General features: G+C 51.2%; 1 protein-coding gene across 2 annotated transcripts in view; it reads left to right on the forward strand.

Annotated features, from left to right (window-relative positions):
* TRAPPC12 (trafficking protein particle complex subunit 12) overlaps positions 1 to 17,652 on the forward strand; it is an 82,785-nt gene that overhangs the window by 5,607 nt on the left and 59,526 nt on the right. For both annotated transcript variants that reach the window (XM_025927341.2, XM_086699921.1), the window contains exons 2-3: positions 2,840 to 4,025; positions 13,952 to 14,068. In XM_025927341.2, the coding sequence (XP_025783126.1) occupies positions 2,844 to 4,025; positions 13,952 to 14,068 (1,299 nt within the window). In that variant the 5' untranslated portion in view covers positions 2,840 to 2,843. The remainder of the gene's footprint in view (positions 1 to 2,839; positions 4,026 to 13,951; positions 14,069 to 17,652) is intronic.

Consider the following 17,652-nt stretch of genomic DNA (forward strand, 5'->3'; position numbering starts at 1 on the left):
GGGCTCGAACTCACAACCCCGAGATCAGGAGTCGTGTGCTGTATCGCTTGAGCCAGCCGGACGCCCACTACCAGTGGTTTTAGATGAGTCCTGCCACTGCTCTGATGCTCGGTGTCCCCTTCTGCATGTGAGGGCACGACGGCATCTCGTTCTGCTTCTGCAGAGGCGAGAGGACGTGTTTGTTCGCGTCCTGCACGTGACGGCACGTCCACTCTTCATGTTCCCCAGGCAGCCTCCAGTCCGCCTCGCTGTGAAACATTACCAGAGCAAGGCTTTTGTTCCTTGTCCGTTGTGTTTTTGACTCATTTTTAGCGAATGATCGGAGAGATGTGTAATAAATAGGGCATCGGTAACTGACAATGCTGGGCAAGACACTTCTCCAAAGTGCTCAACTTTGATTATCTGCTTTAAAATGCTCTTGTTTGGGGGCACCTGGCTCACTTGGTTAACATTCTACTTTGGCTCAGGTCATGATCTCACGGTTCGTGGGTTCAAGCCCCATGTGAGGCTCTGTGCTGACAGCTCAGAGCCTGGAGCCTGCTTCCGGTTCTGTGCCTCCCTCTCTCGCTGACCCTGCCCAGCTCATGCTCTGTCTCTCTCTCTCAAAAATGAATAAATGTTAAGAAAATTTTAAAAAGTAAAATGCCCTTGTGTGTAGATCTCAGGGTGGCCAGGCTTTAACAAAGAAGGGCTGCTGATTTGGGGCAGTGTCAAAGTGTTGGCAAAAAGTCATCTCATCTTGGGGCGCCTGGGTGGCTCAGTCAGTTGAGCGTCCGACTTCGGCTCAGGTCACGATCTCACGGTTCCTGAGTTCGGGCCCCGCGTCGGGCTCTGGGCCGATGGCTCGGAGCCTGGAGCCTGCTTCCAATTCTGAGTCTCCCTCTCTCTCTGCCCCTCCCCCGTTCATGCTCTGTGTCTCTCTGTCCCAAAAATAAATAAACGTTAAAAAAAATTTTTTTTTTTAAATAATAATTTAAAAAAAAAGTCATCTCATCTAAAGACCATGCTTTGTGAAGACCAAGAAGGCATTTTATTTTGTCCTAGAAAAACCCTCATCTTTCTTAACTGGGATTTGTTCCCTATAAGAATAGAACTATATCGGTAACGTTTGCTCAAAAAGTCCTTTAAGAAAAGGAGGCATTTTCTTTAGACGTTAAACTCTTCGTTTCATTTTGTGGCCTCTGCCGTCCCGTGTCCACACAGCATTTCAGCTGCGACTGGCCCTGGTTTCTCAACTTACTAGCGGCACAGCGTTGAGCAAGCTGCATGAGCTCCGCAGGCGCCAGCCTCCTCATCTGCCCGATGGAGTAGGTCTCAGGGTGGTTCTGAATCCAGGAAGAATGTACATGCACAAATCTTAGATCGGTGCCGAGGGCCCAGTGTGTGCTAGCAACTGGTCCAGTTTGCTGCCATCAGCTCTAGCAGTCAGCGTGCCTCAGGGAGGATGTGGAGAGATTATTACAGGTTGGAAGAGGACGTCTTCAACTGAATCTTAAAGAACACTTAGGGTTTAAAGAGCTGGAGACCTCACCCCATTAGGATGGCCAGTGTCAGAAAATAGCAGGTGTTGTCAAGGACGCTGAGAAATCGAAATCCTTATGCACGGTCTCACAGAATGCAACCACTATGGAAAACGCTTTGTTGACTGTTCAAACAACAGTTAAAAATAGAATTGTCGTAAGATTCAGCAATCCTGCTCCTGGGTGTATACCCAAAAGAATTGAAAGCGGGGACCCCGAGATGTTTGTACACACATGTTCCTACCAGCAGTCACAGTAGCCAGCGTGTGGAAGTGACCCAAGTGTTCATCAGTGGATGAGTGGATTAAAAAAATGTGTAGAGGGGCGCCTGGGTGGCGCAGTCGGTTAAGCGTCCGACTTCGGCCAGGTCACGATCTCGCGGTCCGTGAGTTCGAGCCCCGCGTCAGGCTCTGGGCTGATGGCTCAGAGCCTGGAGCCTGTTTCCGATTCTGTGTCTCCCTCTCTCTCTGCCCCTCCCCCGTTCATGCTCTGTCTCTCTCTGTCCCAAAAATAAATAAATGTTGAAAAAAAAAAATTTGAAATAAAAAAAAAAAATGTGTAGACACAGTGGGGTATTGTTCAGCCTTAAATAATCAGGGAATTCTGACATACGACCACCTGGGTGAACCTTGCGGACGTTACACTGTGTGAAATAAGCCAGTCACAAGAGGACAAGTACCATGGCGTCCCACTTAAGTGAAGTACGTAGAGTAATGAAGTCCAGGGAGTCATGAAGTAGAAGGCGGTTATCCGAGCTGGCAGCGGGGGTGGGGAAGGAGGGCCCCGGGAGGTGGTGCCTAATGGGAACATTGTTTCAGTTTGCAAGATGACAAGAGTTCTGGGGATGGGTGGTGGTGGTTGCACACTGAATGCACGTGACACCACTTAGTTGTAAACTCAAAAATGGTTAAGACGGTAAGTAATATAGATGGGGTGTGTCTTTTACCGTGATCAGTCAGTCAGTTGATAGATGGCTGGAGAAATGGAGTCTTTCGAATATGTAACTGACAAAGATTTCCTAACAGACTTAATTTTTTGGAGCAGCTGGAGGTTTGCTGCTAAATTGAGCCGGGGGTTCAGAGGTTTCCCGTGTGCCCTGTGTCTCCCCCACAGTTACATGCGGTACACCTGCACGGACACATCATTATCCTCCAGAGTCCACGGTTTACCTTAGGGTTCACCGTTGGCGGTGTGCCTTCCGTGGGTTTGGGCAAATGTATGATGTCATGTGGCCACCATTTGTCTATAAGTTTAAGTCAGCTCGGTAATGACGGAGGTGGAAAGCTGATGAGGTTGGTTCATTTCTGTCTTGGCTTCAGGACCATGGAGAACGCTAACGGTGCCAGCCAGAGCGCGGCGGAGGAATCTCTCCCGGCCGATGGGCGAGCCGGGAGCACCACTCCGCAGGGAGAACAGGGCCAGCTCCTTTATCACGAGGAGACCATCGACCTCGGTGGAGACGAGTTTGGGTCTGAAGAGAACGAGACTATATCGGAAAATTCTAATCATTTTGTAGATAAGCTTAATGAGCACATGATGGAGAGTGTCCTCATTTCTGACTCTCCTAACAATAGCGAGGACGACACAGGTGAGCTGGGCTGTTTGCAGGATGTCGTGGAGCCTGCAGACGATCACGCTGATCCCAGACCGGAAAGTCTGGTGGGTGAAGGAGCAGTCGACACCCTGAGCAATGACACTGGAAGCGACGGAGACGGGGGAGACCGTGCATCTAAAGGCTCTGACGCGACCCCCGACCCAGAGCTCGAAGAAGTAAAAGGTGCTCCCGCCTTGGGAGAAGAGGGTGCCGAGGACCCGGGCCCGGAGGGGCCGGGGCACAGCCCGCCTTGCAGGCAGTCCCCTCGTGAGGAGGAGCCCGTGCCCGTGTGCACCATTTTCAGCCAGTCGTTCGCCCGCTCCCAGCCGCCCCTGCTGCTGCGGGACGGCTTCCAGTCCCAGATGGTGAAGTCTCCGAGCTGTGGCGGTGCCAGCGACACGGTGGCCAAGACCCCTCCCCAGGCGGTCCAGCCAAGCCCCAGCCTCAGTAAATTCTTTGGTGACCCCAGCAACTCTAGTTCCTTGGCCTCGGACTTCTTTGATTCCTTCACCACGTCCACTTTCATCTCCGTCAGTAACCCCAACGCGGGCTCTTCCGTTCCCGAGAAACGGTCTTCGCTCTCCACTCCGGTGGGACAGAGATCCCCGGGTTCTGCTGCGCCCTGTCTCTCCCCGGGGATTGAAAAGTCAGAGTCCGCCGTTCCCACGGCTTCCCTAGAAATTCCTCAGTCTCCAAAACCGTTTTCCCAGATCCAGGCCGTGTTTGCAGGGAGCGAGGACCCCTTTGCCACCGCCCTGAGCATGAGCGAGATGGACCGCAGGAGCGATGCCTGGCTCCCCGGGGAGGGGACCCGGGACATCTTGATTTCAGTGGCAACCCAGCAGTACAGCACGGTGTTCGTAGACAAGGAGAGCCTCACCATGCCGGGCCTCAAGTTCGACAACATCCAGGTAGGTGCGGGCCGCCTCGCAGGGCACTTCCCAGTGAAATAGGTCGCCCGTGTCCACATCCGGCTCCTTTCCATCTCGTTCTGTTTTCCCCGGCTTCTCACTCACCCCCCATTCACGTGTGTGTGTGTGTGTGCATGTGTGTATACACACATGTAAAAACGCCTTCAAGGACTGAAAAATCTGCCTTGTCCAGCAATTCCTAAAGTTCTCATTTTGAGAGTCCGCGTTATGTCTCTAGTCAGTTTGGAACTCCGTTGATTTCCCTAATAAAATGTGTTTAAGGCACTCATCAGAGTCTTGGAAGTGAACGCCCGCAAGGTAGATAGTTACATCAGAATTCTCAGAAATAGCTGTGAGCCTTGTGTGAGCACGTTATTTGTGACATTTAAGCCTCAGCAAATAAGCCCCCATTCCTTTTTGTTGTTGTTTACCAAATAATGTGCTTTATGTAGAAAGAGGTTTTACACATTTCATTAAGAAAAATATGAATGGCCCCCCCAAAACAAAAAATCACAAAAATGTCTGAACGTCCTAGAGAATAAACAGTCACATAGAAAAGTTCAATCTGGTAATCAAAGACAATGAGATTATTTCCATTTTCCATGATCTTATTTTTTTCATGTTTATTTATTTTGAGAGGGAGAGAGCGTGAGTGAGGAGGGGCAGAGAGAGGGAGGGAAGGAGCGAGGCAGAGACTCCCAAGCACGTGTGCGTGTGCACTCTCCCTAAATAAATAAGTAAACTTGAAAAATAAACAAATAAAATAAAATAGAAATGATGAGATAACAGAATTTTTAATGAGATTCTTCTTAAATTTGAAAGCCTGAGTACAAGATGGCCTGAAGCGTGCGCAGTGCGGTAAAAACGTTTACACGCACGACACGCACGCGACACCTACTGGTACGGTCAGGTCGCCGGCTGGCGGTTGCAGCACATCGGGCAGATCGCAGGGGGGTTGTCAGCTGTTGCCCGGCCCGGTGCGTGGGGGGCGCCGCCCCGGCCAGGCTGCAGCCGCGTGTCCTGCGCGTGTGTCCTCCCAGAACTGGAGGCGGGACCGGCGGTCTCCCGCAGCCCCGCTGCACACACCCGGCTGGGTCGGAAAGCCCGGTGCGTGTTGGTATATGTTGGTAAACCTTGGTGAGCTGCTGAGCCCGGGACGAGTGTCCCACTGGGGACGTGGAGCCCTTAGTTATTTTCTAGGGCCCGAGAAGCGCGAGCCCACAGGCTTTGGACACTTCGCGTGATGGTCTTGACGGCTCTTCAGGCACCAGACCCACACTTGCCGCGCGCGTGCTGTCAACGGGGTGGTGTTCGAGGCGTCCCCTCCACCCGCTCAGGCTGAGCTACTGAACATGCGCTTGCCTTTGCGGGATCTTTCTAACGCATCCCACTTACGGGCTCTGAGTCCAGGGGACACTGGGACCCGTGGGATTAGGTTGACGTTTCCACACGGTCCTTCGCTGGCCCCGCGTGCATCCGCTGTACCCGCGGTGGGGCCTTCATGTTCTGCCTCTTGTCTCCTCCCTGCCCCCTTCCTGGGGTCTCTGTGCTCTGCTGCTCGGTTCCCGGGACCTCGGTGGGACCGGCCTCCCGGCGCTTCCTCTCCAGAGAGTCTGTGGTTTGCAGTTTGCTTCTCCCACTGATTGTAATTCTCTCCCGGTTGGCAAGAGGCCTGGGGTGAGCGTGTGACGTTTCATGGATGGGGCCACAAACGCTGAACACGGGGCAGGCTGGTTAGCGTCAGACCGTGACGGTAGTCCTGCCCAAAATGTCAGTCGTTCTTGACTCAAGAAACACGAGCACCGAAGCTCTCTGCTGGTTGCACCTGGACTGAGTCGCCTACGAGACCCTGGCATAGGTCCTCCCCCGCTTTAAAGCTTCTGTGACTTCCCTCCCCAATTCCACGCTGCTAACCGTGAAATACCCAGAACGTGCCACGAGTCAGCAAGGACTCGGGAGCTCCCACTGCTCGGGCAGAACACGGGGGGACAAGCAGGAGGCAGTGTTTCTTCCTTTATTTCCTGCAAGAGTCCCTCCGTAACGTCTTGCAGTTCACAGTGGCTGTTTTGGGAACCTCGTGGTGAGTTGAAATTTGAACGAAGAACAGTTCCCAAAATACCTTTGACCCTCCCACGTAACAAATGTGCTAGATGTGTGTTCGCTTGTATATCACCCTTCAAAGAACCTTTCATTCCCAAAACAGAGAAGGAAAACCGTACGGTTAACCTTGAATGGACGGGCTGGTGTATTTGCCAGAAGACGAAAGATTGGCTTTTCTGTTAACTTTCTGCGCACACCAAGCTTTTAAAACCATGTCGCGGATTTACCTGTAACTGAGTTTCGCCTTCGTCACTGTTACTGTCGCAGACTTGTTCATGCACAATCAGCTTTCTAAAGCACTAATGTTTGACGTTTTTCCAAATTGCTCACCTATTGGTACCTAATTAAAAATTGCCTTCCTGTGGGGTAAAAGTTGAGAAGATTTTGAGTTTGTTTCTTTACAAAGTGACATCCATGGCAGTCTGTGCTAAGTTAGCGGCTTAAAGGTGAGCTTACGTCACACCATCCCACCAGACTGATGTCAGGAGGAGGACAGGCTCTTTTAGGTCATTGTGGTCGTCTGTGACCTCTGTTCTCTTTTTTTTTGTGGTTTTTTTTTTTAATGTTTATTTTTGAGAGAGAGACACAGAGTGTGAGTGAGGGAGGGGCAGAGAGAGAGGGAGACACAGAATCGAAGCAGGCTCCAGGCTCTACTCGAACACAGGGCTCAAACCCACAAACCGTGAAATCATGACCTGAGCCGAAGTCGGGTGCTTAACCAACTGAGCCCCCCAGGGGCCCCATGGCCTCTGTTCTTCAAGAAGTAAATGGGAAGTTTGTGGGGAAGTAGTTCAGAACGAGTAAGGAACGGAAGTAGAGAGTTGTTTGCCTGGCACACCTGACGCGCCCTTGGAGACCGGATCCTTCCACCACCCCCTCTCCTGTCCCCGGTTCTCTCCTCCCCCGCCCCTTTCCCGCAGTGGGGTTTGACAGGAGTCCCCTTGGGGAAACCCACCGTTTTCGTGAAATCGCCCTTCCGCACCCTTCCATGTCAGGAACCTCCTGGAAGCCAAAGACGTACCTGTTACTCAGGACTACCAGCTACAGATATTCTCAGCTTTAGTTGTGTGATCTTCATTTTCATTTTTAAAGGTTATTTTTTTTCTGGATGTGCAGTATGTTTACAGTATAAAGTTCAAGGTTGACAGATGTTTTTCCCATTTAGCACTTCAGAGATGCCCTTCCAACGTGCTAGGGACGTGAAGTTTATAATAGTTTTTATCTTTGGGGCATCTGGGTGGCTCAGTCAGTTAAGCATTCCACTTCGGCTCAGGTCATGACCTCAAGACTTTTGGGTTCAAACCCCACACTAGGCTCTGTGCTGACAGCTCAGAGCCTGCTTGAGATCCTCTCCCTCTCTTCTCTCTCTCTCTCTCTCTCTCTCAAGAATAAATAATCATTATTATAATTTTCATCTTTGCTCCTCTGTACCTAAGTACATGTTCTTCTCCAGTTGAGTTTAAGATTTTATCCCTGGTTTCCAGCTGTTTGACCCTGATAGGCCTTCACATGGTTTTCTTTTATGTTTATCTTGCTTGGGACTCGACCTTGTTGGTTTGTCGTTTTCACCAGTTTGGGAATATTTTGGTCCTTACTTGTTCAAATAGTTCTTCAGTTTTCCGCTCTCCCCTCTCCACTTCTGGGACTGCGATTCCACATATTATTTGCTATCGCCAAAGAGGTCACAAAGGACTTCTTTTTGCTTTTCAGTCTTTTCTCTCTTTTTGCTTAACGTTGAAATTCCTGCTGTTATTTTCTTAAGTCCATATATCTTCTCTTCTGTACTTTTTAGTTTGCAGTTGATGCTTTCCAGCGGAAAGCTTTCCAGCATCATAGTTTTTTTTCTCCAGAATTTGCGTTTGGTTCTTTTTTAATGTCGTTTTCTTTATTTGCTATGTTGAAGTTTTACTTTAGATTCTCAAGCACATTTATAATAGCTGTTTTAAGGTTCTCTATCATCTCTGTAATCTCAGGGTCTGTTTGTATTTCTGTTTTCTCTTGGTTCTGGGTCACACGTGCCTGTTTTGTCACATGTTTGGTAATTTTTGATTAGAGGACAGACATTGTGGGTTTAGTGTTTTTGAAAGTCTGTGTTTTGTCATCTGCAAAAAGACGTGTGCTTTGTCCTGGGAGGCAGGGAAGTCAGGTGCAGATTTAGTTGATCTTTTCCAGGTTTGTTTTTAAGCTTCTTAGGGTGAGTTTAGAGTAGCTTCCACTGTTAGGTGACCTTTCTGACATCTGCTCGAAGTCTCAGTGTTCAGCGAGAGTGCCGCAAACAGCTGGCCTGACCTGGACATCTTTGGCCTGCGTGAGCTCTGAGAATCGTTCGGCTCCCTTGTCATCTTGCCCCATCTTCCAGAGGGTCACCCTGTGCACATACTGCTTAGTGCTCCACAGTGGGCTCAGGCTCCTTCTCAGGACTCCCTCCTTCCCAGGGCCCCCTCCTTCCCAGGACTCCCTCCTGCACAGGGCCCCCTCCTTCCCAGGGCTCCCTCCTGCACGGGGCCCCCTCCTTCCCAGGACTCCCTCCTGCACAGGACTCCCTCCTTCCCAGGACTCCCTCCTGTGTGGGGCTCCCTCCTGCACAGGGCTCCCTCCTTCTCAGAACTTCTTCCTGCACAGGCCTCCCTCCTTCTCAGGACTCCCTCCTTCCCAGGGCCCCGTCCTTCCCAGGACTCCCTCCTGCACAGGGCTCCCTCCTTCCCAGGACTCCCTCCTGCACAGGGCTCCCTCCTTCTCAGGACTCCCTGCTGCACAGGGCCCCCTCCTTCCCAGGGCTCCCTCCTGCACAGGGCCCCCTCCTTCCCAGGGCTCCCTCCTGCACAGGGCCCCCTCCTTCCCAGGGCTCCCTCCTGCACAGGGCCCCCTCCTTCCCAGGACTCCCTCCTGCACAGGACTCCCTCCTTCCCAGGACTCCCTCCTGTGTGGGGCTCCCTCCTGCACAGGGCTCCCTCCTTCTCAGGACTCCTTCCTGCACAGGACCCCCTCCTTCTCAGGACTCCCTCCTTCCCAGGGCTCCCTCCTTCCCAGGACTCCCTCCTGTGTGGGGCTCCCTCCTGCACAGGGCCCCCTCCTTCCCAGGGCTCCCTCCTGTGTGGGCTCCCTCTTGCAAAGTCCAGCCCCCTGAGCTTCTGGGAGCCCCGCCTTTGTCTCCTCACCTCAACAGGTTCACCGTGCTCTGCTTGGGACTCCTCCCCACACGGTGGTCCAAAAGCGCCTATGAATTCAAGAGTTCAAATCCCCTTCTTCCTTCTCGTAGAGCCCCGTCCTTTTCCGTGTCTGAAAGCTGTTGCGTCATCACTCTTTTACTCTGGGACAGTCCAGTCCCAGTTACTGTGGAACAGACAGAAGCAGAAGTCACTCAGCCGCCTGCGTTCACACACTCACAGACGGGCCTTTCCTCGGGCCCTCGTCTAAGTTTGCTTACCTGAGTTGAGGCACGTCCGTGCGGAAGATCTGGAGAGGCCGGTGCAAGCCGCTCTGTGACAGTGTCAGACTGCTTTCCCTGGAAAAGCATCTCTCAAATGCCGATTTGTTTAGGGCCTCACAAGAAAAGAAAAGAGGTGTAGATTTGGTTTTGATTCTACAGCTGTGTGGAAATACAGTTCACATGCCACACGGTTCACACTTCTCACGGTTCGCTGGTTTTTAGCCTTCTGAGAGGATCATGCAGCCATCACCACCGGTGTTCGCAACGTTTGTGTCTCCCGAATAGAAGCCCAAATGCTTTCACCCCCTCTTCCCGTCTCCCCGGCCGCAGCCCAGCTCCGGGCAAGCGCTGATCTCTGTCTCTACAGATTCTCCTGTTCTAGACGTTTCCTGCAAGTGGGATCCCACGACACATGGTCCTTCCTGACTGGCTTCTTTCACTCGGATGACGTCTTCAAGAGTCGTCCGTTTTGTGGCACGGATGGGACGCCGTTGCTTTTTATCGTCGGATAGTGTTCCAGGTTATGACTGTTCACGCTTTACTTACCCATTCATCCCCTGATGAACCTTTGACTTCTTTTCACTTTTTGGCTGTTATGAGCACTGCTCCTTCTGAACACCCGAGAGCAGGTTTCTGTGTGGACCCATTTCCTTTTCTCTTGAGTGCGTACCTCGCGCCGAGGAGCAGGAGCGCTCGTCACGTGGCAGCCTGTGTTCCACGCTGTGAGAAGCGTCCAAACCGTCTTGCAGTGGCTGCACTGTTTTCCATTTCCCACCAGTTTGGGGTTTTGTTTACTTTTGTGTGTGTGATGTTGTTCGTTGGGTGGTTTTGCTTACCCCGGGAGGGAACACACACCGGAGCGGGAGGACAGAAGGCTCCAGAGCCGGTCCCCTGGAGCCATGCACAGAGCTCCGTGTGTGCCGGGTCGGGCGCAGGGGCCGCTCCCTTTCCAGCACCGCTGCCCCACGGCCATTGTGTCTTCAGGTGTCCCAGACAGGAAAGCCTGTACTCTTGAGTCGGCTGCCCTGGCTTGCATTTCATCTTTGTCCACTAGAATCCAGGAGGGACTGCTGAACTGTCCCCTCTCTGCAGGAGGCGTGAGGGCCCGCAGCCATCTGTGAGCAGAAATCAGCCACTGCTCTGCACGACACGTACAACGGTGGGGAACAGGCATCCTCCCCGTCGCCTGCCTGAGTCCTGGCTTGTTCCCCAGCTGTCTCTTCACATTCCCTGCCCTGGCCTTGGGTGCACTAGTCCCTCACCTACAAGTTTGCCGATTTGAAGCGGCCCTGTCTCAGGTGCAGCGGCATGGCTCTGACGAAAGCCCGAAGCGGGGGAAGCTTGCACCCCTCTCTCCAGTGACCGCAGGAGGACGTGCAGTTAGGGGCCGTGGCCCCTGTGCCGTGATCCCCTCCACTTAGTGACAGCACCAGCAGGCACACCCCTGGGCTCTCGTGGGTGCGATATGTTTGTCACACAGATGCTCACGTCCCAGGAACTTCCTGTGCCAGCCGAAATGTCAACCAACAGAGTATTTCACGGGGAGAAGATTTTGCAGCGTGGTCTAGTTAACGGAGGCCATTGCAGGGATGAAGGGGTTAACGTGGCCCTCCCTCTGCAGCATCAGGATGCAAAGTGGCCCTTTCCTGGCTCACAGCTCCTCTGGCCCAGACAGAGTCACGTTCCTGCAAAGCTTTATGGAGCCATCTGGCCGAGCTCCTTTCATTCCGCCCTGTAATTGTCCCTCTAGACCAGTTAGCCACCTCTGTGGCTGCAGCATGGGAGGCATTCAGCCTCACTGTCTGAAGCAGGAGGGGTGGCTCGGCGCCCGGGGCCACAACCAGACACGTGACCTGGAACCCCGCCAAAGCCACCCTCCCCCTTAATGGGGGAAGGGCAGCCACAGACCCCTGCACACATCGCCCGCACGGTGGTGCCTTTGAAGTGTCGCCGTCTGGAACGATAATGAAAGATTACCCTTGCTGGCGCACACCGAGGGTAGGGAGACAGTAGGAAGGACCTGGGCAGTTGTAGGGTGTGCACACTGACTTCCTCTCCGTCCTCAGTCCCTGTGTGCTCTCGGTGCTCCCCTGCGCCATTAGCATCAACTCGCTGAGACGGAGAGGTTTTAGTCTTGTCCTCCTGCACACCTCCCCCAGGTCGGACGTCTCCATGGTCATTGCAGCCTTGGGAATCCTTCCCCTCCTGGCCTGGCCAAACCACTCTCTCCTCGGCCCCTCCCCCTTCCATCTTCCCTTTATGTTTTTTCCTCTCTTTTGAAAATTTATTTTTCTATCTAGGAATAACTGACACAGTGTGTTAGTTTCAAGTGTGTAACTCGAGTCACTATTTGTCCGTGTCGTGACACGATCACAGTCAGTCTGGTTTACATCCGCCACCTTCCACGGTTACGGCAGTATTTTTCTTGTGATGAGAACTTTGCAAGTACACGCCGCTGTCTGGTTCCTTCCGGCTCCGCACCGTCTGTTAATCCCCGCGCCCTGGTTGTGTGGTGATGGAAAGTTTCTAGCACCTGACCACCTGTCCCATTTGGCCCGCCCCCACTCCCCGCCCCTGCCTCTGGCGACCACCAGTGTGTTCTGTGTACCTAGAAGCTGCTTTGCTGCTTCGGTTTTTGTGTTTTTGTGATTCCACCTGTAAGTGATCACGATCATACAGGACTTGTCTCTCCGTCTGACTTATCTCATTTAGCATAATGCCCTCAGGGTCCATCCATGTGGAAACAGATGTCAAGATTTCCTTCTCCTCTCATGGCTGAGAACTGTGGCCGTGTGCAAATACACCCCCTCCTCTTTCCCTCTTCATCCGTCCACGACACATGGGTTGTTTCCACGTCTTCACTGGGGGAAATAACACCACTATGAACATGCAGGTGCAGACATCTCTTTTTTTTTTAAAGCAGGGGTGTATTTTATTTTATTTTATTTTTAATTTTTTAACGTTTATTTATTTTTGAGACAGAGAGAGACAGAGCATGAACAGGGGAGAGACAGAGAGAGGGAGACACAGAATCTGAAACAGGCTCCAGGCTCTGAGCTGTCAGCACAGAGCCTGACTCGGGGCTTGAACTCACGGTCCAAGATATCAAGACCTAAGGCGAAGTCGGATGCTTAACCGACTGAGCCACCCAGACGCCCCTCCTTTTTTCTTTTTAAATGTTTTATTATTTTGAGAGAGAGAAAGATGGTGAGCGGGGGTGGGGCAGAGAAAGAGGGAGACGGGGAAGCCCCAACAGGCTCCCTGCTGTCAGCACAGAGCCCGACTCGGGACTTGAACTCACGGACTGCGAGATCATGACCTGAGCTGAAGCCAGACGCTTAACCGACTGAGCTACCCAGGCACCCCTTTGTTTTATTTTTTAATGTTTACTTTTGAGAGAGAGCACAAGCAGGGGAGGGGCAGAGACAGAGAGATGGGGAGAGAAAAGGAGAGGGAGAGGATCTCAAGCAGGCTCCACGCTGACAGCGCAGAGCCCAGTGCGAGGCTCAGACTCCCGAGCCTTGGGATCGTGACCTGAGCCGAGGTCGGCCGCTCAGCCGGCCCTGCACCCAGGCGCCCCACAGACATCTTCTCAAGTTGGTGTTTTTGTTTCCTTGGGACCAATGCCCGGAAGTGGAACCGCCAGGCCGTAAGGTGGCTGTATGTGTAACTTCTGGAGGAACCCCACGCTGTTCTCCACGGCGGCTGCAGAGTCCTAGGTCCCAGCAGCTGTGCGCTGGGCTTCCCTTTCCCCCACACCCTCGCCAGCCATCGGGTTCCACCTGCACCCCTCCGCCCTGTCTGTGGGGCGTCTCACTGGGGATCGGGTCGCAGAGGCCCGTGGGGCCCTTTTCTGGCAGACAGCACCCTCCTGTAAGCAGGGGGCCTGGCTGAACGGGTGCTGAAGGACCTGAGGGCGGGGGGACTCTTCTCACTTCCTCGGGCTTGGGGTGCACTTAGCCCCGGAGGGAGGGGCACCCAGGCCACGAATGATGTCTCTAGCCGGGTCCCAGAGGCCTTCCCAGAGACCCAGGCAAACTGGCACATTGCCGAGGCCAGCCCACCTCCGCGCGGACCCGGCCCTTTGTCCCCTGTGATGTCTCTTCACCCCTCGGGGGCCCACGCGAAGCCCTCCTCCTGGCATGGTATGTCTCCCATCGGCCTGCCGCAGGGGGTGGGGATTTACCGCTTCTCCGCAAGGGCAGGTCTAAAATACACATTTGATCAAAGGCTGTGATGCTTCAGCATCTGGGCAGCTGAAATGTTACTACTGTAGGCACGTTTTAACCTCCATACACCGTTGGAGAAGAGGAATCTCATTTAGTTATAGGTTCTGGTTAGCTGAGTTTAATTAACATTTTATTGTCTTGACATATTTTTCTTCCATTCCTTCAAGGGGGATGCAGTTAAAGACCTGATGCTTCGCTTCCTGGGTGAGAGAGCCGCGGCAAAGAGGCGGGTCTTAAATGCTGAGTCCGTGGAGCAGACTTTTGTCGGGTTGAAGCAGCTAATCGTAAGTTATGACGTGTTTGGTTTCGAAATTGTTTTTTATAAGTCCTGCCTTCCTTCCTTCCTTCGTCATATTTTCCTTAGAGTCACTTACTCCGGATGTATTACCTAGAGCCCTTGCATGGAAATAAAATTTTGTTGAATTAGATACCAGTTCTGTGCAGCCAAAAGCGTCCCACAAACATACTTTTAATTAGTTAAAAAGCTATTATTTTAGACGATCAAATTACTCGAAGCAACATATACTTTGATTAAATATGCTTCATCAGGGGCGCCTGGGTGGCGCAGTCGGTTAAGCGTCCGACTTCAGCCAGGTCACGATCTCGCGGTCCGTGAGTTCGAGCCCCGCGTCAGGCTCTGGGCTGATGGCTCAGAGCCTGGAGCCTGTTTCCGATTCTGAGTCTCCCTCTCTCTCTGCCCCTCCCCCGTTCATGCTCTGTCTCTCTCTGTCCCAAAAAGAAATAAACGTTGAAAAAAAAAACTTAAAAAAAATAAATAAATAAATATGCTTCATCAAATATAGTAACTAGAGAGAAATAATTTTATGCTGCTTTTTTAAAACACTCCGTCGTCTCCACTTGGCTTAAAAGGTTTATTGTTGAATGGGTGGGTTCACCACAAATGCACACAGAAGTCCTTGTTCCTTAACAGGAGTGAACTCGTGCAACTATCCAGGTAGAGATGTAGTCCCAGGTATTAACAGGAAAATAGTAGTAGGAAACTCTCTGAGCTGCAGGCGTTTTAACATGGATGGGTAGATGCTTCTGGCGGTCTCTGAACCCCTGGGAATCGCATGCCCCCACAATTGCCTCTTTGTTGCACATCTTCTATCACGTGTACAGAAGTATGTGTCCTCTGAAAGGCAAGTAAGAATCACTTGTTTGGGTGGTCAGCAGATATTTTACATATAAAGCAGTTAGAATCTAATTTCTTAGTAAGTGTAAATCAAATGCCTTATTGGGTTTCTTTTACTGATGTGATTCTGGAATTATTCCTATGCTAAGAAGCTTTGGGAAGGAAAGACGTGGAGCCACTCTGTTTTTGAAAGGGAGGGGAGGGGAAACGACTTTTTAAATATCTGCACACTTTATCGTTTGTTAATGAAGTCACAGGTCTTGACAGGTGAGCATTTCCGGGGCCGAACGAAGAGGTTCTTGCATTGTTGGGTTCTTGTCTTGGCCTTGACCGGCCTGGAAGCAGCCGCTGTAAGACATCGTCATGAGCGACAGGCCGCACTAGGAGTGTCACCTGGTGGTGACCAGTTTGTGTTTTAAGTAAATGCTACTCCACATACAGGGCTTGAACTCATGACTCTGAGACCAAGAATCGCACGCTCTCCCAACAGAGCCAGCCGGGCACCCCTGTAATGACCAGTTAGAAAAGTATACCTGGAGGGGGCGCCTGGGTGGCACAGTCGGTTAACCGTCCGACTTCAGCCAGGTCACGATCTCGCGGTCCGTGAGTTCGAGCCCCGCGTCAGGCTCTGGGCTGATGGCTCGGAGCCTGGAGCCTGTTTCCGATTCTGTGTCTCCCTCTCTCTCTGCCCCTCCCCCGTTCATGCTCTGTCTCTCTCTGTCCCAAAGATAAATAAAAAAAAAAAGAAAAGTATACCTGGAACCGGGCACAGTCATCGTGACCAGTTTGTTCCACGGGCAATCTCGTTACCTGCTGTGATTGTTTCCGCTGTTGATAAATATGTACAGTGGGGGGCGCCTGAGTGGCCCAGTCGGTTGAGCCTCCGACTTCGGCTCAGGTCATGATCTCGCGGTCTGTGAGTTCAAGCCCCGCGTCAGGCTCTGTGCTGACAGCTCGGAGCCTGGAGCCTGCTTCGAATTCTGTGTCTCCCCCTCTCTCTGCCCCTAACCCACTCGCATTCTGTCTCTGTTTCTCTCAAAAGTAAACATTAAAAAATTTTTTTCTTAAGAAATAAATAAATAAGTAGGTACAGTGGTTTGGGGTCTTTTCGTACATTGAAAATACTTAAAGCCAGGAGAGATTTTATTATAGTCCTAACAAGGAGAACTATTTAAGGTGGAAAATGTATTTATAAAAACTTATTACCAAAAAATATGTATGTATTTTTAAAAAGGGTGGGGGTGTTGCTGGGGTGACTCAGTTGGTTGAGTGTCCGACTCTTGACTTCAGCTCAGGTCATGATCCCAGAGTTGTGGGATCGAGCCCTGCATCAGACTCCATGCTGAGTGTGGAGCCTGCTTGGGATTCTTTCTCTCCCTCTCTCTCTAAAAAAAAAATTTTTTTTAATACTTAAAAACAGTCATTACCTTGCCCTGGTATTTTAATTGTGTCCTAAAGTAATTCCTCTCATCATCAAGACTAGGAAAGAGTTTCAAAATGTATTTTCCTAAGTAACGTCCGTGTATTTTAAGACTGTAATTTACAGGGAAATGAATGTCATAGCCTGTGGAGGACATTTTAATCCCTGTAATAGTATCATATACAGAGTTAATGATTCCTTTTGAGTCATAGATGGGAAAGTTATGTACATACTGTTAGTTACTTGAGTGACTTTTATTGGACTATTTTTCTCATCTTTTAGAAGTCATCGAATTCCTGTGTTCAGTTTTTCAAAAAGAGTATATCTTATTTCCTAGCGTTAAAAAAAAAAAAGGAACATTTATTTAAATTTAGATCTCTTTCTCATATCAAACTGACCTTATTGTCAGAGTTCTACACGTCATTTACAGTAATGATGAGATTTTTGTAAGAACTTAAAGTTTTACAGGGTATGTTTTAAATTGTAGTTATAAAAACCATTTCTTCACCAAACGCTTTTGACATCTCCTAATGAGAATGGAGGAGGATCTCCAGGAAGGGGACTAGAAGGAGGAAAAGAACGAGATCAAAATAGCCAGAAGCACGGTGAGAAAATACAAAATTGTAATTTCAAATCGCAGGCCACGTGTGATCCCCAGTCGTGGCTCACAGGTTGCTGAGGGGAGGTCCCAGCGTTTTGAAGGAAGGGGGCACCTGTATTTAGAACTCAGCACTGCGCTGGGTCGTCCTGGCCCGTCCTTCGAAGGATCCTCTTCTCCCCTTCCTCCAGCCTCCCCCCCCCCCGGCTCAGTGGTCAGGCTGCCCAGAGCTACGCAGGATGCTGGAAGGAGGGCAGCACGGGCCAGCCCTGCTAGGTCCCCATCACCTGTAAGGCCAGTCCAGCTGAAGGCCATGCTCTCTCGAGGCTGGAAGAAATAAACCGCCCACGCGCGTGTGCACACGCCTGGTGTGCATGAACAGGGATATGTCCCCTAGGCCTTGTACTTGGAACGTGTGCAGGGACAGACACTGGAGGAGAGTGATCCTGGAAAGGGAACACGGACCTGCCTCGGCACAGGGCGGGGCCCCAACACACACTTGTGTGGAAGGAGCCGTGTTACAGGTCGTTAGGGAAACGAGGAGTGAGTCCGTGTTCGCACGCAATTAGTGGGGTATTCAAAAGGGAAGAATTACAAAGATCTTTATTTCTCAGCACACTCAAAAGTTAATTCCAAATAAAACAAAATTTGTTAAATTCCAGAAAATTGAGGAGACTCTTAATGATGCAGGATAGAAAAGCATTTCTTAAAACTT

This window comes from Puma concolor, chromosome A3, assembly GCF_028749965.1.
Source record: "Puma concolor isolate L17-30 chromosome A3, mPumCon1.1.hap2, whole genome shotgun sequence".
Taxonomy (NCBI): Eukaryota; Metazoa; Chordata; class Mammalia; order Carnivora; family Felidae; genus Puma; species Puma concolor.